The sequence below is a fragment of the Coffea arabica genome, chromosome 1c (genome assembly GCF_036785885.1).
Source record: "Coffea arabica cultivar ET-39 chromosome 1c, Coffea Arabica ET-39 HiFi, whole genome shotgun sequence".
NCBI lineage: Eukaryota > Viridiplantae > Streptophyta > Magnoliopsida > Gentianales > Rubiaceae > Coffea > Coffea arabica.
Genome location: NC_092310.1, coordinates 3,148,216 through 3,174,652, shown reverse-complemented (window position 1 = coordinate 3,174,652; position 26,437 = coordinate 3,148,216). Strand labels below are relative to the sequence as shown.

Here is a 26,437-nt window from a genome sequence, read left to right as displayed (position 1 = left end):
TCTTCAATCAAGTTTGTCATCATGCGAAAATAGGTAATTGTTGCCCCCCACGCACACCTCCATGTTTGTGTGTGTTAATTATGTGTAGATCAACCTTTCATAGTGCTTCCACGAGGTCAAAGGTTTTTGAGTACCCCTGCAAACCATATGCCATTGCTGATTGGTGTAGCTTAAGCATAATTTTTCTTGTTTAAAAGTGTGCACTAATTTATTTATCCTCCCGTTTACTTGCAAGGGAAAAACGTAAAGGCTACTTGACCATTTCTCACCATCCTCCTTGCTCCCATCCCTGTCTTGGTCCCCCAACCTTGCCAAGACCTGTTGATATTTTCGAGACTGTAGAGCGACAGGTTATCTTTATACAATTGTTTCAGTCAATCCCTAAACCTTATCCACTTCCTAAAAATATCAACGAGTCAGAGTTGATTAAATAACAGCTGACAAAGGCTTCTTGAGCCAAAAGGAAAAGGACTTACCACAGAGAGAAACAAAGCAAAGCATCCCCAACAGCAGATAATTCCACCTAAAAGCACTCTTCAAAGGAACGCTGCATCTAGGGCATTTAAAAGCAGAAAAGAAAAAACCGAGAGAGAGAGAGAGGGAGAGAATTTAGACCGAGAGTTTCTGTAATCTAAATAGCTTCTCCTGGGGATGCAGTCCTCCACAAAATTACATATTATCTCAAGGTTTCCACTTGAAAACTGAGTTCTATTTTAGACATCTTAACTACGTGCCTTCAAATCTTTACAAATTTAACATCGCTTTGCCCAAATGCCATTCCACAAGCTGGACACTTTCGATGGCGGATCTCTAGATTTCTTTGGATGCATGGATTGCAAAATAGATGATAACACTTGGCAATAAGAACCTGCCATGAAACGGAAACCAGGTTATGGGCACTACTTAGCTGAAGAATTCACCAAATCTATAGTGCCTCAGGGACAATGTCTCGTAGAAACAAATTCATGGGAGTAACTACATAGCTCCCAAAAATACCAGAGGAGCACAATTATTGCAGAGAGGACAAATTTCAACAGAATTATGAGGAACAGCTTTGATCCAAAGATGTCATGTGCACAAACCTCCTTAGGACGATCAAAACACACCCCGCACTTGAGAATAGCTTTGCACTCCTTAATTTCGTCCTGAAGTCTCAGAATTTCAGCTTCCTCATTCTCAGAAGTCATCTCATCGATAGATTTGTTCCATGTGGCAATCTCTTCCTGAATCTTCTTCCTTGCTTCTCTGCTCTCATAAAGTGTTAGTCAGACTAAACATACACAACACCTAACGAAATTGTACATAGATGCATGAAAGACTTGTCACATCATAAACAGAAACAATTGCAAAAGCAGTAAGATTCTACAAGCACGAGTGAAATATTGTAGTAAACTTGTATCTAAATCCAAGAAAAATTGAGCTTGCTGCATGACAGTCTCCTCCTTGTAAACTGTTATTCAAGGCCAACAACATTGTTAAAAGCATGACCATGAATATAATCAACCAATGGCATATAATCTCAATCCGTGACAAAACCCAGCTAGTTGAATATAGCACGATAAAGCAGCAGTCTCCCACGTTATGCAGTTCCCATAAGCATTACACAGTTCCAAGGACACTGCAATAAGTCAAGACAAGTTTGGGCAAGCATGTAACATGATTAATAAGCTAAGGAAACCTCTTCTCAACAGATTGTCCACTAAGCTAGGAACCATCAATTTTGCATATGCGATTGGCAACCAAAACTCAAGAATTTCATGGTAGTTTCTATCAATAATGTAGTTAAGGTGAAAAATTATGTCATTTCTGCTTGATAAGTGATACATTAATTCTATTTTGTTGCAAGAATGCTATGCAATTATATCAAGTCACTCTGTCCCAGTATTGCAACTTCATGCCTGTATTTGTTTTTAGTAAAGAGTTTTTAAGGTACATCAAATTTTCCCTGAGTGTTAAGGAGAAAGAGTTTTGAGGGAGAAGATCTAGTATTAAATGCACTCAAAAAAAAAAAAGCCTTCACTTAAAAAATCACCTCTCACTCTCCAATTCCAATAGAAGTTCAGCCTTCTTTCGTTCAATCTGCTCATTTTCCTTTTCAGATGATGCAACAGCAGATTTCAGCCATTTAACTTCCTTCTCAGCATCCACTAGTTCCCTTTTTGAAGTTTCTAGGTCTGCTGCAAGCTGTCTATCTTCTTCTATGTACCTTGAAGCTTCCATCAGATGAACTTTGACCTGCAAATTTCCATCTCTGTAAAAGGAGAATTATCGATCAAATTGAACTACCCAAAAGAAATCCCACCTGCTCTTCACATTGAGAAATTCTCAATTTCAGAGAGTCCAGCATTGCGTTAGCTCGATGAAGTTGCTTGCTTAATGCTTGCTTCTCAGACAATAACAAATTGTGTGCCTGCTTTGCGTTCACGCTCTCAGATACCAGCTGCAAAACAAAAACCAAGAATCAGTCCTGCTACTTCACCTAGATGGCACAAGGAGATTAAAAACAGAAACCCGGAGAAGGTACTTAAAGACAGACCTTAATATTGTAATCATCCCTTTCAGTCACCTGCTGTAAGAGACGCTGGTTCTGCATCTGCATATCTTCATATGCTTGACCAATAGTCTGAACATAAAAGTAAATCAGAAATATATGGTCAAACAAGATCTTACAAGAAATGTCCATGGCAATAAAGAAGATTACCTGAAATATCTCTCAGGGTCCAAGTGTAAGTAAATACCTCAATTTCAGAAATATATGCTTCTGCCTCAGCTTCTTTTAGTTTGATAGCCTCTTGAAGCTTTAAAACATCCCTGTGGCAAAGTAAAACTGCATTAGTCTGTTCATGCAACTGGGCTTTTCTGATACAGCTGTAGCAATACACCAAATCCCCACGGAAACATCATCACCACACACAAGATTGGTAGCCATTGACGATAACCAAGTTCAGGAAAGCTATGGGAATCTGGAAAATATGTAAAACATACATGTTTGACATTCATATATGCTCCATAACTCTAAACCTGTTCCATAAACATGCCATAAAACCCTAACATTGTAAAATTCCTTGCTTCAGCATGTAAAGCTCCAATTTTTCATCACTAACTTCCAATACCTGTTCCTGCCCTGGTAACAGTAAAATAGAGGTAACTTTCAAATCATTAAATCAGTTCCCATCTTCTTTGACACATAATAAGCTGCTTGTAGAAGTGGCAGACATGATGCCCACTTCAATGCTCTAGACAAAGTTTTTGATACATATACCTAAGGTACAAGATTGCTTAGGAAAAGCGTTGCATGAACAGCAAGGATTCAATATTTAATAGATTCTGATTCTTAAAGACAGATTGAGAATACAGCAGCGAAGATAAACCAACAAAAAGCAGCACCAAGAAGATCAAGAAGTAAGGGTGCCCAAGAATTCAACATGACAAGAAGAATGACCTGTCACAGGCATCTACTTCATCCCTCAAAGAAGCTTTCTCGGCTTCAGCAGCGGCAAGCCTTTCCTCACAAGCTGCCTCAGCTTCCTTAGCAGCCTTCACTCTCAATTCAAGGCCGTGTTCATCTAAAGTATTTCTCAAAATTTTAGCTTGAGCATGCGCTCTTTGCTCCGACTCTTTAATTTCCTTCACATCTCTGGCATAAATAAACAAAATTTGGTGAAGTCAAAGCCCATCAAATTAACGAATGTATTAGTATTTAGTTGCAGATAGAACCCAACAAGCACCAAATGAGGATATGCTTAAAATTGAATTAAGATCTGCAATATTATTAAAAAAAACAAACAATCCCAGAATTAAGAAATACAGCACTCTGAAATTCGTGAACATATTTAAAATGGGGAGTGCATGTCCTCTACAGCTTTCCAGACTTTAATGTTGACACAGGCTGTAGATGGTGCTCTGACGGTAAGGATTTCACGTTGAAATATTAACACATAACATTCATTCAAGGCCCTTCAATATTTGTTTCTGAAACTGGATATAGCATGCACAAGACACGGGGAAAGGACATAGGATAAAAATAGGCTCATCCCATTGATGTTCAGTTAATCGATAGTTTCCCACCCAACCCTACCAAACAAAAAAAAGGTTAAAGCAGATTCCAATCTCTGCCAAAACATTATACTTCCTCTTCAGCCAATCAGTGGATCATCCTATTTGCCACTTGCAGAAGTGTATTTCTAGATTCCTTTCCAGCAAAGGTGGGAATAATAAAACAATCTTCAAAGTTGAGAAGTATATTTTCACAAAAAGACAACTCAAGACATCAGGCATAACAAAATGCAACCATTGACATATCCAACCACAAAAAACTAGAAAAAAAATGGCAGCAAGAACCTGAAGGTCTGCACCTAGCTCAATATTGTGTGACCTGTAAACTTCAACTGGAAAGTCAGGCAATCCCAATCTCAACTAGATCATGAACAATGAAAGTTGAATTCACTTGAGCAACTTTTTCCAAAATATACCAGTTTCCAAATAGGGTTCCATCATTTCCATTATATGTGACTTGCAAAGGGTTTGAAACATCTAGACAACTTTGTCAAGATGCATACAACATGAATTAGAAAGAAAGAATGCTTTTTTTTTTGGCTTTCAAGAAACTTTAAGCTGCAGATTAGCCTGTATAACATTCTAAAACAACCATGACCAGGTCGCACAACAATTCAAACCACATTGATACAAATGATAGTGGGAGTGCCATTATAAAAAAGTGGAGTGCAATTAACATTTGCCAATTCTTTTTTTTTTTTTAATAAAAACTACAGCTACATCAAGAATACAAGCTATTTGGATAATTTAAACAATGAGCTCAAGTTACAAACCACAGAAAGTGAAAACCATGAACCCATCTCTGCAAACCACCCCTTATTACTTCCATAAATATCATAGTATAAACAGTTTTTAATGTCCTACAAACTTGAAGGAAAAGGAAATGCGTGCATGACGAGAGCAGAAGAAACATCAAAGATACTGAAGTCTGTTCTCATGCAAGGCTTGCTACAATCTGGCTATGTAAGATGCCATTTAAAGGTTTTACGTAGAGAGATGGTACCGGCATCTTGCCCAGAGTTTAACTTACATTAGCATCACCTTTTGTGAAACAAAAGCTGATCATTTGTGAAGACACCTGACTTCAAAGGTCCTACCACATTAATTTTCAAGGTTTTGCATATAGTAAATCAGTATACAATAGAGGTGCCTACCATCCCAAGACCCTGAGGTCTGTTCTCATGCAAAAGGTGTGACAACTTGCTGAGTAAAGGCTTCATCCAAAGGTTTTACATATGAGAGTTGATTCTGGTGTTTTGAACAGAGTTTATCTTGCATTAGCATCATCTTTTGTGAAATACAAGCTGATCTTTTGCTAAGTCACCCAACTTCAAAGGTCCAACCACTTTAACTTTCAAGCTTTTGCATAGAGTAGATCAGTATAAAATAGAGGGGCGTGCATCCCAATTAGTGTAGCAATTGATTGACTCCATGTGCAATTGTATTTTTTCGTTTTTCATTTACTTAGAAAGATTTCTACCACCTAAACCACTGCATACATACCACCGAAACCCCACTCAACATATTATACTTCTAAAATCATTCCAAGGCTCCAAGCTTTTTATTCACCTGATAACTCTACAATACCCATTACTAAGTTTTAAAAAATCAGTAAAAAAGGGAAAGAGCCTTTCACACGCAATATTGACGATTCAGCCCTCATGATCTTATATTTTCAGAGAAAAAGAGTGCTCAGAATTCAACTGTAACAAACAAGAAAAATTGGTTCATTCTTCAACACCTCCTCTTGCAATAGAGTACTGTAATCAGCATTCCAAAGTTCAATATACACCAAATCATACTCTGCATTTAAAATATGCGCACTTTCAAGGATGAGCACTGGGAGTTGGCTCATCAAATTTGCTTGTGCCAAGAAATGATTGAAATGCTTATCTAACAAATCCACAAAAGCAACATATAATGGTTCACCTATTGTCATATATTTGCTGACCAAGCATGTCCACAAATATTTGTAGCTCTTCTTTTTCCTTCTGCATCTTCTCAATCTGCGAAGGTTTCATATTCATAGGTCAATATCATTCATCCAAATTTTCAGTATCTGCATTCTTATAAAGAAGCAAGCACACTGCTTAAATGTGGTAGATGTGCAGATCATATAAACATCCACAGACTTACGTATGCCTTCAAAGACTTGATCACTCCCATTTGATGTGCACATCTATCAGCCAAGTCTTTCTCTTCAGTAGTCTACAAATTAAAAGAAGGTAAAACAACCAAAAATTCCAAAATATCCACAACTGAAAAGCAAAGATACCGCATGTCCACACAAAGGAGCAACAACACAACAAATTTAAATAAATGTATGCTGCCTGAGATAACAATGTCATATCTCAAAATCAAATCCAGCATGGATCTTAACCAAGTTGATGGTCTTGAGAAGGAAAGAACAAGTGTCACTACCTAGAAACATGCAAGGTAAGCTACAAACAGAACCAAGCCTCTAACTCAATCTTCTGAATTGAAAAGCTAAAATTCACCTAAACATAAACAATTAGCTGCACCATCACTGAAGGACTTTCTATGTGAAGCAAAACCAGGTGCTCTATTAATTGAAAGCAAAGCAATTTCACTCCATACAGTGAATTTGAACATAACAGCTTCGAACATTGTCATTGTCAATTTTACATGTTCAGTGAGATGGACATAGCCTAAAGGAGATTCGTGGTTATATTTGACTTCCCATTGCCTCTTAAAATGTTAAGCAATAGGCATTCCCACAACATTATGCGGGTTGCTCTAGGAAATCGAAATTATAGATATATCACGTGTTTTGAACTTCTTCATAAACTTTTTCAAATAAAATTAACTGCAAATAGCCTAACCAAGTAATGCTTGGTTCTAAAACGGAAAAAAAAAATTAAAGAGAAAACATCAAACTTTAAGCTTCTGCTGAAGGCAAGAACAAATTACCCTTTGGCAACAGTAAAATGGAACATCTAGTTTGAAAAAACCATCACATATGCAAAATCAAACCTTACTGTCCACCAAAGCTTTCAGCGACTGGACTTCTTCGTGCAAGGAAAGGGACTCTTCGGCTGTCTCCTTCCACCGATTCAATTGAGCTTCCATCATTCCCATTTCCTTTGATAAAGCAGAAGCCATAATCTGAAACTCTTCTTTAACATCTTTTCTACCTGGAAAAGCCAGGACTATTGAGAATGTGATATAAAACCACCAGAAAACTGAAAGTAGTACAAGTCGCAGTTGATTCAACCTGTATCCTGCAAAGCTTCTTCCATCTTAACCTCCAGCTCATTTTTCTCAACAATCGACTTATGAAGTTGATTCTCTAACTCCTCAATCTTGGCTTCTAAGTTCTCAACCCCCTTTCTTGCAGCCTCCGCAGATTCTGCTTTTACAGAAAGTTCCTTCTCCCTTCGGATTATCAAAGATCTCTCAGCCTGCTAATCAATTGCAGAGTTAATACAAAAAGTTTGATGCCAAAAATGGATAGCACTTCTCGAAACAATTCTGTTATTCATTTCATTGACCTGCACTGACTCTGCAAGCACTTTGTACCGATCGGCTTCAGAATTCAAGTGCTGGAGCTGATCATTCAGTAAGGTGTAAGGACGAGAAGAATACACACATTTATCATCCTTCAGTTCATTCTGCACAAAGAAAAATCAAGTAACAAATTTCATCAACAAAAAAGACAGTTTGGCTACTTAAAAATCGAATTAGATTTGCAAACAAGAAGTCTTGAAAATGCTTGGTAGCATATGACCGGTTACTTTCAACTTAGGGAATACAAATTTAGAACCTGAAGGTCCTGCAACTGCTTTAACAAGCTGAGATTGTCTTCCTGCATCTCTTGAACCTCGGCAAGACGATCATCTGCAAGTACCTACATCATATTATGCTTTGCTTAGAAGGACACCTACACCATGTAATATCTAATAAGTAACCCATGCAAAAATACAAGTACAACATGAGACACAGAGACAGAGATGGAACAACAGGCAAAAACTCACTGAGACGCACAATCACAGAGAAAGAGAGCAACACCTTTGTCTCCTCAATCGAATCCTTCAGTCCTCGTAAACGTTTGGCCCTGTCTGCAGGTTTTTCAGGAGATGCAGTTCCATTTGCAACAACTGATATGGGGGATTGTACTGCAGAAGGCCCCTCTTTCTGCATTCTCAGATTCACAAGCTTTCTTCTACTCTCCTCAAGTTCTGCCATGCTTTCTTCCAGCTCACCTGAAAGATGATGACCACATCATACACAACTGACCTATAACTATAAAAATGCAGTACACCACCTGTCTTAAATAAGGTTCACAAGCTTGCCATTTTCTTTATAACAAAAAGAAATAACCAAAATTACATTATGTGGAAGAAAAGCACAAAAAGGAGAGATCCTTTGACCCAAAAAAAATATCTATCAGCTGAAACTAGAACCTTTGTCTGTAATTTCAAACACACAAGCAGGTAATGGTGTACTAAAATTTAACATACCATTAAGTCTCTTTATCTCTGATTGATCAACTGAGTTGTTCTCAATACAGGTCTGGATCTCATCAGAATATTCTTTATGCTTCACATGAAGGATATCCATCACCTTGTGCAGATTATCAACTTCCTCTTTCATTAAAGCATCAATCTTTCCCAGTATGAGCACAAAATCTGATAGCCGAAAATGGTGATATGAATAAATGACTAAAAAAATAGGAATAGGAGATGACAAAATAAAGCGTACAAAGAAATTATTCTAACTAAATGGACCATTTATTAAGGTCTACTGACCTTCTGCAGATGATTTTCCATGAAAAGCCTGCGATATGTTCTCTATTTTAGCTCTCTGAGCTTCAATAGCATCTTCCAACAATTTCATCAATGCCCTTGTAGAAGCCTGACGCCGAGCTAGGCCTTCTTTGATATATCCATTAGCTCCATCACTTCCGGTGCTTTCAATTGCATTTGTTTGCAGTAGCCTGCAAAGAAAAATATCTTCTGCACGACATGATGGCATTGGACCTAATAGTGGAAGCACAGTTCAAAGTTGCATTACAAAAGAGCTTTATCCCTGCTCAATGAGTTTAAAAAAGCTGCAAAGAATACATTTTCTTTTTTTTTTTTTCTCTATATTGTAAAGGCAACCTTGTAATCGATCAACTTGATCAGAACTGTGCAGAGCTGTTTTACCAGCCCCAGCTCGTACTCCCAGAAGGATTAGTTCACCATCTAACTACATGAAATACATCCAGAAAACCATTATTAATGCATATCGTGCAGAAAAGAGCTACAAATCATATATGAGTGCATGTGAAAAACAGTTACCTGATTCCAGAGTCTATTAATTGTAATCAACACTGAATCATAAGAGGCTTGTTTATCTCTCAGCTCTTTCATTTTGACTTCCAGATCAAGCAACTCCTGCTTCTGCAAGTCTAATTGCTGAACAAGTCTCTGATTCTGATACTGGAGAAGTGCAGCATCAATCTTAACAAACAACAGAACCTTGTAAGTTTTTAATATCCTCTTTCTCTCCCCAACAACAAAACTTGTTCAGGCATTTAGACATTGAGAACCAAAGATTAAAACTTTTCCCTTTTTCTCTTTACAGAAACAATGTCTAAAGAGTTTTTGGTGGAAATATCGAGTCTCAAGATCATGGAAAAGCAAGTAAATGCTGTCTACAAGAAAACCATGACATTACTGCATGATTAATTTTTATTCATATCTAAAAGGTATTTGGACTAGAACACCCTTTTCACTTCTTGTACAGGCTACAGAAAGTCGAGGTCACTAATCCTTTAGTTTATGTGGTATGGTAATAAACGTTACTTATGGTTTTTACTGAAGCCCACCCCAAATCTTCTCTAAAAAAAGAGTACAAAATTTTACCAACAACTTCAAGGCCATTTCCACAACTAACTCAATATATATATACAAAAAGACTCAAACTTTGACTAATTTTCAGCTCCTAGCTGGTAGAACATATGAATAAAACACTGTGAACCCCAAATCCTATTACAAGACCACCGGCCTTGGAATCAAATTTCAAAACAGCTGTACTGAAACCACATAATTGTCTATCATACAGTTCTCCTGAAATTCCATCTGCGAAGTATCCAATGCCTTCAAGTCAATAACTCATAATGTTAGCAACATTTTCCAGTCTGTAGAATCCAACTGGTTATCACATTCCAACACCAATTACACCATTTCTTGTCTTACACCAATCAATAAACCAAAGAATTTTCCAAAGTCTTCATTTTTGTCCCAAAAAGAAAAAAAAAAACAAAAAAAACTGTTTATCAACTTTCTTCACAATTGCCGAGTGCAAATCAAAACATCCAAGCAGATATGACCAATTTAATTCTTCGCGTGCCATGAAAAAAAAACCCTACTTTCGAAGTACAACTGGACTACAGATATATTAATCAATTACTGCACGAAAAAGAAAAATTATTTGCATGTAGACTACTCAACTGAATATGCACTTTTCAAATATCCAAATTAAATGCATATAATAAATAAGAAAATTTGCTCTATTTCTTACTCTTTTCCATACAGAAATTTATAGAGTGCGAATGAAGATTATTACCCGTTTCGAGTTATCAGAGTCAGAGCGTGGCCGCTTCTTCTGCGGTTCTTCGGGCTCCTTATCCTCCATTTTTCACGATTTTCCTGAGAATTGAAAGCTTTTCACATCAGAAAGCTTTTCAACCTGCTGTGAGAATTGAAATTACTGGAGAGAGGAAAGTCTCCGTGTCTTGACTGTGGACATCTGGGGAAGAAGGGGGAGAAAAAACTGAAAAAGATTGCAAACAAGTAAGTTTTAGGGATAATTTCACAAACCTCCCCTAAAGTTTTCTTAATGTTACTTAGTACCCCATAATTTCAAAAATCTCTCTTACATCTCCTATTAGATTGACAAGATATCTCTATTATAGATAGTAAATTAATAATATTACCCTACAGAAAACTGCTAATTGATTATATAAAATTAGCATAAAAAATGAATTTGGAAAGTAAAAAAGATTAGGACAAAAAATTAACAAAACTGTCATTTATAATAGCAACTTTTTCTAGCTGTAGCAATACAAAATAAGGAATTTTTAACACTACTATTACCTAACACATCAGAAGCACAACAAATGGACATTAAAAGCAAATATTGTTTATTTGGATTTCTTTCGCTCTCTGAATTTTGATTGTTGCCTTTGTATTGTAACTATAATATCGATTCCTTATACAAATAATGTTGGTGAATTATAACAGTACTTTCTAATATTAAAACTTGTTATGATTTGGTACAATAAATTCTATTAAATTCATCTTTAAATTGATCCTTTTGATGCTAAACTTGAGTTGACATATTAAATTCTATTAAATTCATCTTTAAGCTGATCCTTTTGCTACCATTATTGCCCTAGAGTTGAAATATTAGTTATTGCACAGTTGTAAAACTACTTATCTGCCACAATTTCTCTTTATTGCACTTGTATCTCTCCCAATTTGTCTTTTACCTATTAGATTTATTTTAGTTTTAATTGCTGCTCTAATATTTATATAAAGGACAAGACAAATAGAAGTAAATTGTTATCTTTCCTTTTTATGAATTTTTAATGTGTAGGGATTGACAATTTTATAACACATGTAAATCAATTGGTGGAAAGAGAAATTTTTGAAACTACTAAAGTGTAACGTGATATTAAGGCAAACCTTAGGGAAGGTTTGTGAAATTATCCCTAAGTTTTAATAGTTAATACATGGTTAGAGAATGCTAAATTTACACTTTTGACAAAAATATTTTGTGCCCTTTATCAATTGGGTCCTTCCCCTAGTGGGCAAAATATACTTTGTCCCTGTGATTTTTCACTTACTCGCATAACTCCAGTATGATTTAAAAATTATACATAACCCCTAGTGGTTTGACTTAAAGTGTCAAACAGATGGAAATTATCCTTTGTCACGATTTGTGACTAAAACGTGACATACATGTGATTGTGTTGCTTGCAGCAATAAGAAACATTCCCACGTTACCTCTAGCCACTTTAATGCATCCAATGGAGTCTCAAATCTCCACTCCAACTCTCTTTCCATGAAATGAAATTACTTCACCTCACTTTATATTCAATTTTCGTGGAGGGACTCCACTTATTCAAGAAAATGTATTTATGACGTAAGTAAAATAATATCTAGAAAAGAAAAACTTGTATCCGAACACGCTCTAATAATTTACCTATGAATATTATAAAAGCGAATATATTGTTTGCAAAATTAACAAATTTTGAATATTTGATAATTGAATATCATAGGATGAACCCATTATCAACTATGAATGCTTTATTCTTGAAGTTTCATATTCTATATATAGGTGGTAAAGATATGCCAAATCAAAACTTAGCAGTACTTGTAATGATATTATCCCGTGATTATTCCATACCTCTAATTAAAACAAAACAAGCTATAATAGTTTTTTTCAATTTTTCTCTTTTGTTTTTTCCCAATGAATTGGATAACATATCGGTTTCTACAGAGGTCATCATGTCTTCATAAATGTTTAATTTAACAAGACATAGTGAAAGTAATTTTTTTTTTCTCATTGTGAATTGTACTAGAAATAGGAAAAAGAGCTAGCTCGCGGAGTAATTTGTTCCAATTAAAAGGGAAATTCCATATGAAGCAACATATAATTAAGCAACAGGAACAAACTAAATGATAAGCCACTTCCTTGAGTCTAGGAATTTTCATGCTTGTGTCTATCGTTTAGTTTAGAATGCTGTGATTTTTTGCAGAAAAATTTTTACGTTTAAACACATTTTCCAATCACTTTTTTACCTCACAACATCAAATCATTACTGTATATTTTTCTACAAAAACTCCTAAAAATAATAATCCAAATGGTCGTTCTATTTTTGTATTTTTAGGCAGTGTATTGATCCCTTCGTTGCCCCTTTTTTACTGTAAAAATTTGATTGAAGATTACCGTAAGAAGAGATTAAAAAGAAGTTGAAACTATAAAGGTATTAAACCATTAAGAAGTTAATATTAGACAACATAAACCAATGAAAACAGCCAAACTAATGCGTACACCTGGTTAGAAACTTCGATAAGTGCAGTAATTATACCATTGAATATCAAGAATAATCTTTCTGACATATTCGATAAGCATCTTCATGACAAAATAAACAAGATAGTCATAAAGTCGAGCATACCTTGTTAGCTGTTACAAGCTGGAGTATGAATTTTCTAAGTATTCAAGTCAAAAATTTATCCAGCGAATAAGTTTGACCAAATTCGGGCCAATTCAGTTTTCATTGGCAGCTTAGGAATTATGAGGACCTAAACAATTTTGACTGGAAATGGAATGAATTAAAAGAAAATAAGTTGCAATCTGTAGCATCCAGGAACTGGTAGGTACAATAGAATCCAGGAACTGGTAGGTACAATAGAATTATGACCAATTGACAATTCAGATAGTTCTACTTCTCTAGCCTGAAACTCTTTGTCAAAAATCAAATTGATTTCAAAGTGCAAACTTTGTTCTTTAATGTGACTTCTAGAACATACACAAAGTACAAGGGTGGGAAGACTTTGGCAGTTTAATGAATTTGTCACACCTCAAGTTGTCCACTTCTCACGTTCAGCACGGTCAGAACATAGTTTTGTTCGTTTAGGGTTTTATGTATGTTTTGTTTTCTTTTTAGAGTAAAACTCATTGTAACCTATAAACAGGCATGATTAAGACTTTTGTAATCGATTCCTCTTTTATCAAACATCAATGAAACTTTGATTGGTTATCCCAATTGTTGAGAGTTTTCTCTTGTTATCATCGAATCTTTGATTTGTGTTCAGGGGTTTAAACATAATTCACCCTTTCCTCTTTTATCAAATATCAATGAAACTTTGATTGGTTATTCCAATTGTTGAGAATTTTCTCTTGTTATCATCGAATCTTTGATTCATATTCATGGGTTTAAACATAATTCACTCTTTGTTCTTCTATGGATTTCATTCGTGAAACAAATCTAATATTCACGCATCCGCTGCCTCATCACGTATGGGCTAAAAATGAATTGGCAGTAAAAGCTTGAGTTATTCTCGTAAACTGAATTTATATTGCTAAAACTACATATTAAAGAGATTTTAAAGAATCATAACGAATAGCAACAGTAGCACCTTACCAGGTTTGTCACATTTAGAACACAATCTCAACTATTAGTGTGTACAATAATCAAATAATCAGGTTGCTTCTCTGTTTGCACATAAAATACAAGCCAGAACCCCTAAAATTAATGATCGTGAAAAAGAAAAAAGAAAAAGATTGCTAAACCTGATTAGTTTAGCTGCAATCCGAACACTGAAAAGAAGTTCCAGAGCATAATATCTGGTCGTGAAAAAGTTAACTAATCAGATTAATCCAAATTATGGCAAACGAGTCTCATAGGGAAGCCCCTATTTGATATTCACGCTTGCTCACTATCTTAAAATTGGTTTAGAATGTAATAAAGAATTAAATATTAAAGGATGTGTAGATATCAAATAGGGGTGTTGTGCAAATATCTCATTTCCATATAATTAATACTTAAAAAAAAATACTTCAAAATTTCACCCACCACCTGCTGGATTAATATGGGCAGTGTCATGTTAAGAAGAAATAATAACAAGATGTGTAATGTAAACCTGAAATTGCCCTAAAAAACTGTTAAACTCATTGATTGTTAATCACATGGCTTACAGGCAGTTTTTGGACCCATTCGCCCAACAATATGTTCCAAGTTGAACGTGCGTCAGTATATAGAAATACTGTATTACTTTTATGATGTGATATATGCGAAATAAAAATATTATTAAAAAACGTGTTCATAATGTGAGTCATATAATGTTTACGCATAATATCCACTCCAAACACTTGATCTGATTGTTGGAAATGACAATTGTTTAGCATGCTTTATTAACTGAAAAATCAAATAATTACTAGCTGCAAACATAATGACATGGGCAGCACATTGGCCTCCATTAAAATATATAATTGTTTACAATAGGCTTGACACTAACTCATCAGTTAGTCAGAGGCCATTAATATCATAATAATTGGCATCAGCATTACTGGCTATGAATAGAAAAAAAATTTGGTCATTGTCAGGTTTCAAATCAATTAGATTTTTATTCATATTGGAGTTGAAGGCAAGGCGGCTTTGGAGATACCATTCAAGCACATTGCTTTCTGGACTTCAGAAAAGTGCTGCTTCTGATGTGAATTTGGTGAAACAGTTAGGGTAAGCACATAATATATGTCTTATGCTTTCCGAAATTAGTTTTCTAATTTCAAACGTCTTTTGTTTTTGATATATATACTTGGAGATAATCCACAATGGTAAGATCAACAAAGACAAATGATAATTCAGCAATAATACAACCAATAATACACATATCCTGGGATGAAAACTAACATTTGACCAGAATAAAACCCACGAACGTATCTTGGGCAGTGTTTGAATCACGCGCAGGGGGTGCAAATCTGTCAGTTTGTACTGAAACGGCCCAACTTAATTTCTCTCTCATGCGTGTGAACCCACACTAGTTACCAATCTAACACAAACCTAATAAAAAACTAAGCGTTATAAAATGATGAGAAGTCTCTTTAATTTTTCAACGTGAGACAAAATCTTTTGAAACGCTCCTGTATTTACAACATAACTTACCTTTATCAACAGTTAAATTCACACATCAATATCCAAACGTTTGATCTTCTGCGACTTGTCAAACGAGCAAAAGTACAAAGGCCATGCTCCAAGGTTGGAAGGATTGAGGAAGATCATTGCTGATATGCAATGTACTCTACCCGTGAGAAAAACAAGACAATCCTTTTCAAGATTCAAAATTCACAGATAAAGTTGGAAATGGTCCCAACAATTGACAACCTAATTCTCCACGTACTATTAATTGAAGATCATTGCTGATTTGGGATCTTTATCTCTTATTTATTTATTATTTATCTTTAGCTTGCCTTGTTGAAGGAGAGGAGGGGGGGGGGGGACACATCAATATACCCTTTTAGAAGTCGCCACTGTGACACAACTAGTGAAAAACTCATAATTGATGCTTCCTGGTTTAGATCAGCTATCTTAAATTTATCCGCAAAAGAAGCATAAAAGTTCAAAAGAATGATGGATGCTATACGACGGCACAGATGCCTGCTGCTACTACGCATTATCCACTTATTTTATGGTACTCGTGGTCCGCAAGGCAAATGTAGCTTTCTTTGGTCATGTCATGACTTTAACTTATACTCCATTGAATTCCCTGTGGAAACTGTTTCTCTCATTTATTAACTCGTTAGGACTTAGGAGTAGCCGCGGTTCAACTGGTCCGGATCCCCTGCCTAAGTTCTCAGTCTAAAATCCTCTGTCTAATACGAAGTGACATCGTTTGGCCCAAAATTCACGCCATGTCATCTAATTTTTTTTTTTTTTTTGGGATGTGGGGGGTTTCATCAATTTTTCCGGTGTAGATCTTGTTACGGGAGTGTTTGGATACAAAACTTATCCCAAATAATATTTCGCTTGCATCATAAACACATTTTCCAACCCACCTTTTTATATTCTCAATCACTTTTTTATCTCACATACATCACATCACAAAAAGTGTTACAGTAATTATTTTAAATAATATTTTAAATAATACCCTATCCAAACAAACCTGTTCATTCTTTACTTTCAATTGCTGCTATCACCATCCCTCTTTGCTCTTCAGATCTTGTCAATCTATTAAGGTAAACAAATACATCGTTGGTATTAAACAAGTCACTAAATCTGAACTCTTTTTTAGGGGAAATTTTCGGTCACGGTTCTTTAATGATAAACAAAAGATTTTGTGTCTAAATAATTGTAATTTGTCCCAAGAAATGTTTGATTGTCTATCAAAAGTGTTTAAGGTTTGCTTATTTTCGAATAAGACTTGTCGATCTACTGGTGAACAAATATAAATAAAAAGGACATGGAGACTATAAAAGATTTCTAATTTCAATGAGAAAATAGAGCATGGAGAAAGAAGAGGTGAAAGTTTGAGATTTTAGAAGAAGTGACCCGTGGCTTTTAAAGGCAGCATGGTGAAGTTAAAAACCGATATCAATAGCATAAGCTAACGATGTCGTCCATTCTTAATTAGAGAAGTTAGACAGAAATAGTAGACAGAGGATCCCAAGCCCGGTTCAACTTTTAATTGTAATTGGACCGGAATAGACGGGCAATTTGTTAAACCAAAACGGAAACTGAATTTTGAAAATCGAAATCATAGTCATGACTAAAAGTTCAGATTCAACTTCACCAAAAATTTGAACTGAAATCGGAACCAGAACAGACGGTTTAGGACCGGTTCAAATCGTTTAGAAAAAACACTTGTTATCTAAACCTATTTGATAAGTTTAGAATTCAATATTAATAGTCAGTACGCAACACCAATAGTTTCAATCCTAACCCAACACCAACAATTTCAATTCTAATCTAACAACCCACTGTCTCATCCTATTAGTAAGTTAGATCCCATAACTAATCTAAATCAAAGACCAATTTAATCTAATCAATAATGAGGTATTTTTCATAAGATTTGCATCATCTTTTCTTTTTTTTCTTCCACATAATAATACAATAAAGTTCTTATTTTTTCCCTACATTTATCATATCTTTGTAGAATCAATTTTACAACAACTTAAGCATAACTAATCGGAACCATAACCAAAAGAAATTGGAACCATGACTAGAATAAAATAGGAATCAAAACAAGACCGAAACTAGAGGTTTAAGAAACGTAACTGTAATTGTCCCAATAAGGGTCCATTTAAGTTCCACTTTTAAAAAATATATATATAACCCTCAATTTTTAAACCAAAACCGACGGTTTTGAAACCATGGCGTGGCCATGTCTACTTGTATAAATATGATAAAAAAAAATGGGTTAATTTCAGAAACATCCTTCAAGATTTTTGACAATTGCACTAGCCTCTCTTGAGATTTGAAATTTTGCAAAACCTTGCCTGAAACACCTATTTCAAGAATAAAAATAAAAATTTAAATTTAAGAGAAAGAAGACAATGTGATTCCAAAAACGCTTCCATATTACATTGGTTAGTTAATCTAGTAGAAAAGCATAAATTGTTACTTTAACACAGTCAAAGATCAGGAGGTGTAAGCGCAAAAAGTGACAAATGCAAGTCATCAATTTCAGACTTCTGCAACTATTTGCAACGGCTTTTTATAACAGCTACATCCAAGAGCAACTTATATAACAGTTACAATAAACAATTGGAGAGCAAATTCCAAAGGATTTAAATTCAAGAATTGGAGTGGAATCACTGTGATATAGCATGAAATCAAATCAGTTCAACCATGAACCACAGTCACAAATTATGGCCTCTTCAAGCCTTCATAGTGAATCTTCAAATTGGAGCCCTTCTCTCGTGGCCAATTATTTTTTTTTTTAGTTTTAAATTGTGATTATTTCTATTAATTCAGCTAACTACTGATTTAATTGACTAACTCCACGTAATTGCCAAATGCCTTGTAAGTTGTAATGCTACTACACTCATTTCACTGCAGCTGATGCAAGCATTTGAATCCAATTTTTTGACAGGGAAGGTCTTTAGATTTTTATTGAAATCTTGAGGGAGGTTAGTGCAATTGTTAGAAACCTCAGGGGAGGTTTTTGAAATTAATCCTTATAACTCGTTCTTTTTATTAGATTTTAAAGGACGACTGTATTTATACACGTTTTGTGGCTTCCTTTTTAGATACTTAATTATGACTATTAGGTTATCACTTTTTTCATCTTTTATCCTTTAATAAAGTAGAAGAAAACATAATAGATTATATATATGCTAGTCTGCCAAAAGAAATCTTCTTTAATTTGGAGCTAATTTGTTGAAAAGCTAAACCAAAAGAAAGAAATCCACACTTCAAGAAAAAAGGAATTATATAGAAACCATTCTCTACTGATTCTTCTTGAACCCATTTTTGGCTTTTGATTTTGGAAAAAATTTTATTTTTATATTCTAAACTGCTATTTTTTTTAGTCATTTGGCTTTCTTCCATAGCTAACGGAAAAAAAACCAAATTCAGAAACTACAACAATTGTTCATTCAATTCTGATTTTGAACTTTTCCAAAACTAGCACTTCAAAAATCATATAATAACATGAGAATATGCCCTATAACAATTTTTTTTTTGTTGAAAAAATGGCCTATAGCAAATTTATGAATGGTAATTCCAATTGGATATTCTTGCCAGCGAGGAAATTTAGGAGGTCTTTCACATAATCTTTGTGGATATTATAATTACATATTATTAAGAGGTCAGCATAACTTGTCAAACTAAACTGTTATGCATGAGTAGTTTCGTCCAGCCGAAGAAACATGAATTTAATTTCTATGTTTATTTTTTATTTTTGGGGTTCGAAAACTAATGGAAAAAATAAAAAAATATCCCATTTCCCAGCTGCCATAATAGAAGGAAGCCGTCATCAAAACGATTGGAGACTAAAAGCAGCTACATATTTCATTAAAAATTATGAAAGAAAAAGGGAAATTAAAAGGCAAAAGAGGGAGAAAGGGACTGGACCAGCAAATACTAGAGATAACGAATTTATTTCATTGCACACGTTTTTTCAATGACTATCCACATAAATTCGGCCCATTTGAATTGCTATTTTCAGGAATTTTTGTAGAAAAACATACTGTAACTATTTGATGTATGTAAGGTAAAAAGATGATTATAAAATGTGTTCATGGGAAATGTTTTCCTGCAAAAAATCACAATCTAAACAAATTAAATTATATATTGATATTTGGCTAGAATAAACTTTATACGTATAATATATAGTTAGTGAAGCTTCTACGAAAGCAATACAGCTAATTATGCATTTATGCTCCTTATTTAAAATGGAATTCCAATATGGCACACTTAATTTTACTTTTTTTTTTTTTGTTGATTTGTTTTTCATCTTAATCTTTGATATAAAACTTGTTGATGGCCAAAAAATATATGTTGGCTGTAGGTGAATGCCTTTTCCAGCATTTAAAAATTTTTATGATATTAATAATTAGTTTGACTCGTTACGGAATTCTATTCTGTGCAAATAAAGTTTGAAACAAGAATAGCCTAAAATGAAGAAAACTGGAAAAAGTAAAGGTTCAGCAATCTTGCTTTTGTGAGAGATGTCCAATAAGTTTCTCTGTATTCTGTTTCAAACCCTCTATCCCGAAATTATTTTCTGTCCTATCTGTCTTGCGTTTATATAGTTGCCACGTATATTGATGTATTAATAACTCGAGCAAACTGAACCGAAAAAATCATGATTCAACTTATATGGACGGAAAAAATCATAATCAGAACTTGGATGAGATTCAAGATTCTCAATTTCGGTGATGAATATTGTGTGTTTGGGTAGGAGATTTATCTGAAAAAAGAGGTTAGGATTAACGCTTTAGCACTTTTTATGATGTAATGTATATATGATAAAATGATGGTTGGAAATTGTGTTTATAATGCAAACTAAATATTTAGAAAAACTTTTGGCAAAGTATGCTAACCAAAAAGACACTTTTGGACTACTAGTAGAGCATAAGTTAGACTGATCTTGATTGATTTTTGTTGCTGAAGAAAAAAAAATCTGGGGTTTTATATTGAGTTTCAACAACTAAATCAAAACTATTCTTATTGCTTTTCCTTTGAATATCTAGTAACTTCAGTAGCTACACTTTCCAATCAAATGGTCAAGCATGGAATGTATAAACATGTAGAGTATTGTAAAAGGCAGAAGAAAATTGATTTGGAATCTTTATCTTTTTTTGTTTTTTTTTGCTTGCCTTGTTGGTGAAGGAGGGATAAATTTAATATCCCCTTTTAGAAGTCGTCATTGGGGCACAATTTGTGAAACACACCTAATTGATGCTTGCTGGTCAAGATCAGATATCTTAATTTATCCCAAAAAGAAGAATCAAAGTTCAAAAGAATTAATGGATTAGATATTACGGCAGAGAATGACAGTTTACTACTACTACTACACAATACCCATTTATTTTATGGGATTCGTGGTTCGCAATACATATGTAGCTTTCTTGGGTCATGTCATATAGACTTATTAAGTCTTTAACTCATTCTCCATCAAGTTTTTGGTGGCATCTTCTTACTCATTTACAACTACTTTGTGGCTTTCAAGCGACCAATGCATTTGTACATTTCACTCGAAGTCTTCTATTGTGTATACATAATGAAGGACGCAACTAAAGGGAGGGGTCACCATCCCAACTTTTACAAATTCATGTTTTCTTTCTTTAAATTTTTTAAAGTTTCTCATAAATATAGATATTTATGTATATACACACATACTAAATCTTATATATAATGACAGTGTATACACTATCGCGATTAAATGCACAACACATATGTTCAAATTCAGATTATGCATCATGCATCGAATGGTAAAAATATATACACTGTCAGTGTATGGAAGATTAATTCATATATATATTAAAATTAAAATTTAGATTATGTGTCATACATTCAATAGTAAAAATATATACACTGTCAATGTATAGAAAATTAATATATATATATATATATATATATATATATAACTATTTGTCCCAAAATAAAGTTTTCAAAAAATTTTATGGTCTACTTCAAAGTTTAAATATGGATGCATTTCGTCTCCTCATATTAAATTTTCTGGTTTCGTCACTGTACGTATGAGTATTTATGTTAGCAATTTATTACAGCATTTGGCTTTGATGTACATGTATGAATTAATGACGATTCCTTTCAGCTTGTATCCTGATTAAATTAAGGGGAAAAAAGGATGCTATATATGATAGTGTGCCGAAAAAAATCTTCTTTAAATTGGAGTTATTTTTTTTTTGAAAAGATAAACCAAAAAGAAAGAAATTACACTCAAAAATAAATTTTTGGATATAGAGTAAAGTCTAGACGAGATATAGAACCTATTCTCAACTGATTTTTTTTTGGGACCTAGTTTTAGCTTTTGATTTTGAAATTTTTGTCAATTGATACTTTAAACTGGTTTTTTTTTTTATATATAGAAAAAGTCATTTGCCTTTGTTATTTCTAAAGAAAAAGAAAAAACCAAAATCAGAAGCTACAACACTTGTTCTTTCAGTCCTGATTTTAAACTTCTATAAAATAGCACTTTCAACAAAATAATAATTAATTGAGTACAAGGAATTGAAGAAAACTGTGGGAAAGGATTGAGTACAAGGAACAAAGTCTTTTTTGACTATAACCGATATGGGCACGAAATAGTTGAGTTCTGACATTCTTTATACGTTGTTTCTTTCTACGTTGTTCCTTGCAATATTTATATTCCACCTAAGTTTCTGGAACCGAAATGGTAATGCTATTAGTCGCTTCCCCACTTTTGAGTTTTCATGCTCATTTATGAAAAGAGAAACATATTGTTTGGGTAGCGGATTATTTGAAAAATTCTTTAGAATTTTTTAGAATGTGAGATAAAAAGTTGATAGAAAAAAGAGAATGATGATTAAAAATTGTGGTGATGATAGAATAAAAAAAAAAGTTAATTTTCTATACATTAACAGTGTACACACTGTCACGGTTGAATGTATAACATATATGCAAAATTTGAATTTTAAATTCAAATTCATATTTATATATCATGTATTTAATGGTGAAAGTGTATACACGGTCAGTATATAGAAGATTAATATTTAAAAAATCAGAAAAATTGTCAATCCAATTTCTTCTGTTCATTTGGATGCACTCAATGTATTAGTAGCTAAAAGTGAAACCATTTAGTTTACTTGTAAATACGAGAATTGAGAAATCAATCAGATAAGCAAATAAAAGTTAATGCATCACAAAGTCACGCCTAATTAGACTGGCTTCAAGCCCAAAAAATAAAATGAGCTTCAAGAGCTTAAAATTATGGTTTTTAAACGGTTAAACAACCGGATTAATCCAAATTATTGAGAAATTAGGCTTCCTTCAATGCATGAATTCATGGCCGTAGGGAAATGATATCTGCACATCCAATTTGATAACCACGCATCTTTGCTATTTTACTCTCGTTTAAAATTTTTTTTTCTGGAGCTTTATAGAAAAAATATATTATAACGATTCGATATATGTAAGATTAAAAGGTGATTGACAAATATGATCATGAAAAACGTCAAAATTTTTCGTTGAAAAATTGAAATCCAAACAAGGGTACGTGTAACATTTTGCTATAGTTAACCATTAGGAAATCCTTCAAAATTTCATCCACCACCATGTTAGACTATATAGCTGATAACTACTTGAATTCTTTTAAAATGGAATAATAACAACACAAGCTATTTTAAACCAAAAGTTGCCTACAAAACTGTTAAATCTTATCCGACTGATTTTGACTACTAATAATATGACTTACAGGTAGCTTTTTGACATAATTTTCCAAACATCTACTCATTAATCTAGCAGTTAAAATGACAATTGTTTTGCATGCTTTATCAACTGAAAATGTGGGAGCAAGATGCAGTAAGGAAAGTTGAGAAAGGTTGCATCAAATAATTGCTTATTACAAACACAATTAAATAGGCAGCCCATTGGCCTACATTAGAGTATCTAATCCTAATTTCAAGCCTGTTGGGGGCTTGACACTAACTCATCACTTTATCAGAGGGCCATTCATTAGTATCATTATAATTGACATTAGCAGTGCAGGCACTGAATAGAATAGAATTGGTCATTTTCAAGTTTCAAATTGCTCAGAAATTTCTTCATATTGCTTTCTAAAGTTCATAGAAGTTGCTGCTGCTTCTGGTGTGACTTTGGCGAGAAGCTTGGATAAGCTCATAATGAATATTCCATGCATCTCTGAAATTTGCTTTCTTGTTTTCTTTTGTTTTTTCAAACGTGTCTTTGTAAACAATTTTTAATTCTTGAAATTATTTTACAGATTGAATGTCCAAAATTATTCTTATGTGAGTTGTCAAATCAACAAAAGTACAAATGCCATGCCCGAATGCTGGAACTTGGAAGGATTGAGGAAGATCATAGCAGAGGTGAGATATTATCTACTCTGCCAATAAATAAACCAGGACAATCCTGATCAAGATTCAACATTCAAAATTCAAAGTTACAGTTGGTAATGGTCCCAACAAGTAACAACCTTTGCAGGAAAAGATCTGCACGGACCATATTAATTGAACAGAGACTTTGATTTGAGAAAAGGTTATCCAGAATTGGATATATATATATATATATAGACATTTACAAATTTGACTAAAAATGTTTAGCAAAATATTAAAGTAATAAATTTTCTCCTATAAACAACTCTCTGTTTTTTTTTTCCTCCTTTGTACTTTACAACAAATAGAAGACACCAAATTTAGTCTCAACTAAAAGGCATCAAAGCAAACCAAACAATAATATCACACCACAAACTTTTTCCTCCCCTTTTCCCTTTTTTGGTCCCTCAAACTCTGGGTTTTACTAAGCCAATATTATTGTAGGCTTAACTAAACAAAGTGGACACACACCAACTAATCTACTAATCTTTTTACAACTCTTTAACAATCAAATTTCCCCTCTTCTCCCCTTTCCTTTTCTTCCCCTGTTTCCCCTCTACTTCTACTACCTTTCCATATCAGTTAGTTCCAATGACTTTCCCAGAGGAAGAAAACTTGCCTTGGTCCCTCCAACTTTGTTCCTTTTTTGAGCCTCCAAATCATCATCTTCCAGTTCTTGATCCTCAAATTTTGTTAAAGATTGGTACTCAACTTTCTCAGGGAACATTCTGTAGAGTGCCAAGTAAACACACATGCCAAAAATTGTGACTCCAACCAGGTACCAGCTGAACTCAATATTCACTAGTGACTTGGCTCTTTCAAGGGCTTCATGATTTTGGCATCTGACAACTTTATGACCCTCTTCGTTTATGAAACACCCTTTGGGAATATACTCTGGTGTCCAAAGCATGATTCCCATGACCATCAGCCAAATTCCTTGGAACAAGATGCTGAGAGACCTTATGAAACTGTTCAAGAAACTCTTGGGGTAACCTATGCCTAAAAGGGTGGTCAAAAGTGAGACAAAAATGACAATTTGCAGAAGCCAGTGGTATTGCCCTTCCACACCCATGTGATCAGCGGAGTGGAGGTGGAAGAGGAGAAATTGCTGGCCAAAAGCAATGGCTCCTAGCATTAGAGTTAGGCTATAATGGGCTGGGGGCTGGATTTTGTCAAGAATGATGGAGAAAAGTGAATAGACAAAGAAAGTCAAGGATATGTTTGAGTGCTCAAAGTTGTGAAGGTGGTATGATGGGATGGTGCCATCAGTGTCCAATGGTTGGTGCCTGTGTGGACCAATGAAGAGCTCCATGGATATTGAGGCAAGGCAGCCTCCCATGATCAAGAAATGTTCCAAGTACCTGATTTTTGAAGTGGGAAACCATGGCAAAGATGTGTAGGATTTTGGATGGAGAGAGTGAAGCCTGACATGGTTGATTAAATGCCAGAGCCCAATTAGGAAGAAGCCAAATCCAGGTGCCACATGTCCCACCATAGTGCCCATCTTGTTATCCTGCTGGACCTGCTCTAGCTTAGCCTGCTTTGTGAGCTGCTTGCTTGAGGTTTCTTGCTTTGCTTGGCTTGGGTGTTTTGTCCTTGGAAAGAGAGAAATAAGGAGGGTAAAAAAGTGTGGGAGAAAAGGAATGGACTGGGATGGTTAGCGAGGGAGAGAGGCAAACAAATATACAAGGTGGGATTTGGATGGAAAATTGGATGGGAAGGGGGTTTATAAAGAGAGGAAGGGTTTTGAATTATATGAAATTTCTTGAAGGTCTTGGAGGTCTAGAGGGTTCTACTTTTAAGATGGGTTGAAAATTTTGAACAATTTGAGATTGTTTTGTGACTGCAGTTTAATGGCTTGGAGAGTAAGATTAAGCAAGGAAGAGTTGACCAAGGACTCTCTTCACTTCTTTGGCTCTTACCTATGTGATGAGGTGGCAATTTTATATTCTAGAATGAAGAGGGCCAATCTTTGTGGTAATGACTTAGAATTTGTGAATGGACTTTGTTCTTGCATTATCTTATTCCCACTAATCAGTCTTGATCTTATCATGTCATGGTTTCTTCTTTCAATGTTTGCTTCATTAGTTTTGGCATATGGGGTTGACGAAAGAGAATAGAAGCTCAAATCACATGAAACTCAATCAAAATATGCACAAAGATGGATCAATAGATGAAGAAGAACAACATATTGTCCATTTACTATAATAGCCAATGGCCAAGGAGCTATAATGACATCCTTGCTTTGCTAATTGTTGCAAGAATTATCAGTTTGACACTTTAATTACGAAAGGGAGTTTGATTTGAGGAAATCGGACCAATTGGG

The 26,437-nt window shown here is 34.4% G+C and overlaps 2 protein-coding genes across 5 annotated transcripts; both read right to left on the bottom strand.

Annotated features, from left to right (window-relative positions):
* Positions 1–621: 621 nt before the first annotated feature.
* Positions 622–10,827, bottom strand: LOC113698515 (E3 ubiquitin-protein ligase BRE1-like 2). Of its 4 annotated transcripts, none has more exons than XM_027218466.2 (19): positions 10,630–10,827; positions 9,360–9,521; positions 9,180–9,267; positions 8,826–9,056; positions 8,538–8,705; positions 8,086–8,279; positions 7,841–7,924; positions 7,569–7,688; positions 7,292–7,478; positions 7,051–7,211; positions 6,193–6,264; positions 5,986–6,062; positions 3,443–3,637; positions 2,739–2,811; positions 2,537–2,623; positions 2,303–2,440; positions 2,033–2,235; positions 1,083–1,245; positions 622–868 (listed from the first exon to the last, which is right to left on the bottom strand). In XM_027218466.2, the coding sequence occupies exons 1-19, from the start codon at positions 10,696–10,698 to the stop codon at positions 737–739; spliced, it is 2,604 nt and encodes an 867-aa protein (XP_027074267.2). In that variant the 5' UTR covers positions 10,699–10,827; the 3' UTR covers positions 622–736. The 4 variants fall into 4 exon arrangements, with proteins under 4 accessions (XP_027074267.2, XP_027074197.2, XP_027074340.1 ...); XM_027218396.2 differs by having other exon boundaries at positions 7,841–7,914; positions 8,052–8,279; positions 10,630–10,815; XM_027218539.2 differs by lacking the exons at positions 8,538–8,705; positions 8,826–9,056; positions 9,180–9,267; positions 9,360–9,521; positions 10,630–10,827 and having other exon boundaries at positions 7,841–7,914; positions 8,086–8,226.
* Positions 10,828–24,346: 13,519 nt separating this feature from the next.
* On the bottom strand, positions 24,347–25,966 carry LOC113698428 (uncharacterized). Its single transcript, XM_072044847.1, has one exon. The coding sequence runs from the start codon at positions 25,613–25,615 to the stop codon at positions 24,677–24,679; it is 939 nt and encodes a 312-aa protein (XP_071900948.1). The 5' UTR covers positions 25,616–25,966; the 3' UTR covers positions 24,347–24,676.
* Between the last annotated feature and the right edge of the window lie 471 nt (positions 25,967–26,437).

What these genes read in the sequence shown, in the direction of transcription:
- LOC113698515 (XM_027218396.2), bottom strand. Translation starts at nt 10,698, where the DNA reads ATGGAGGATAAGGAGCCCGAAGAACCGCAGAAGAAGCGGCCACGCTCT. An exon ending in GAAGTAGATGCCTGTGACAG is followed by an intron (nt 2,812 to 3,442) that starts GTCATTCTTCTT and finishes ACTTTGCCACAG; the next exon opens with GGATGTTTTAAAGCTTCAAG. An exon ending in TTTCTCAATGTGAAGAGCAG is followed by an intron (nt 2,236 to 2,302) that starts GTGGGATTTCTT and finishes GGAAATTTGCAG; the next exon opens with GTCAAAGTTCATCTGATGGA.
- LOC113698428 (XM_072044847.1), bottom strand. Translation starts at nt 25,615, where the DNA reads ATGGGCACTATGGTGGGACATGTGGCACCTGGATTTGGCTTCTTCCTA.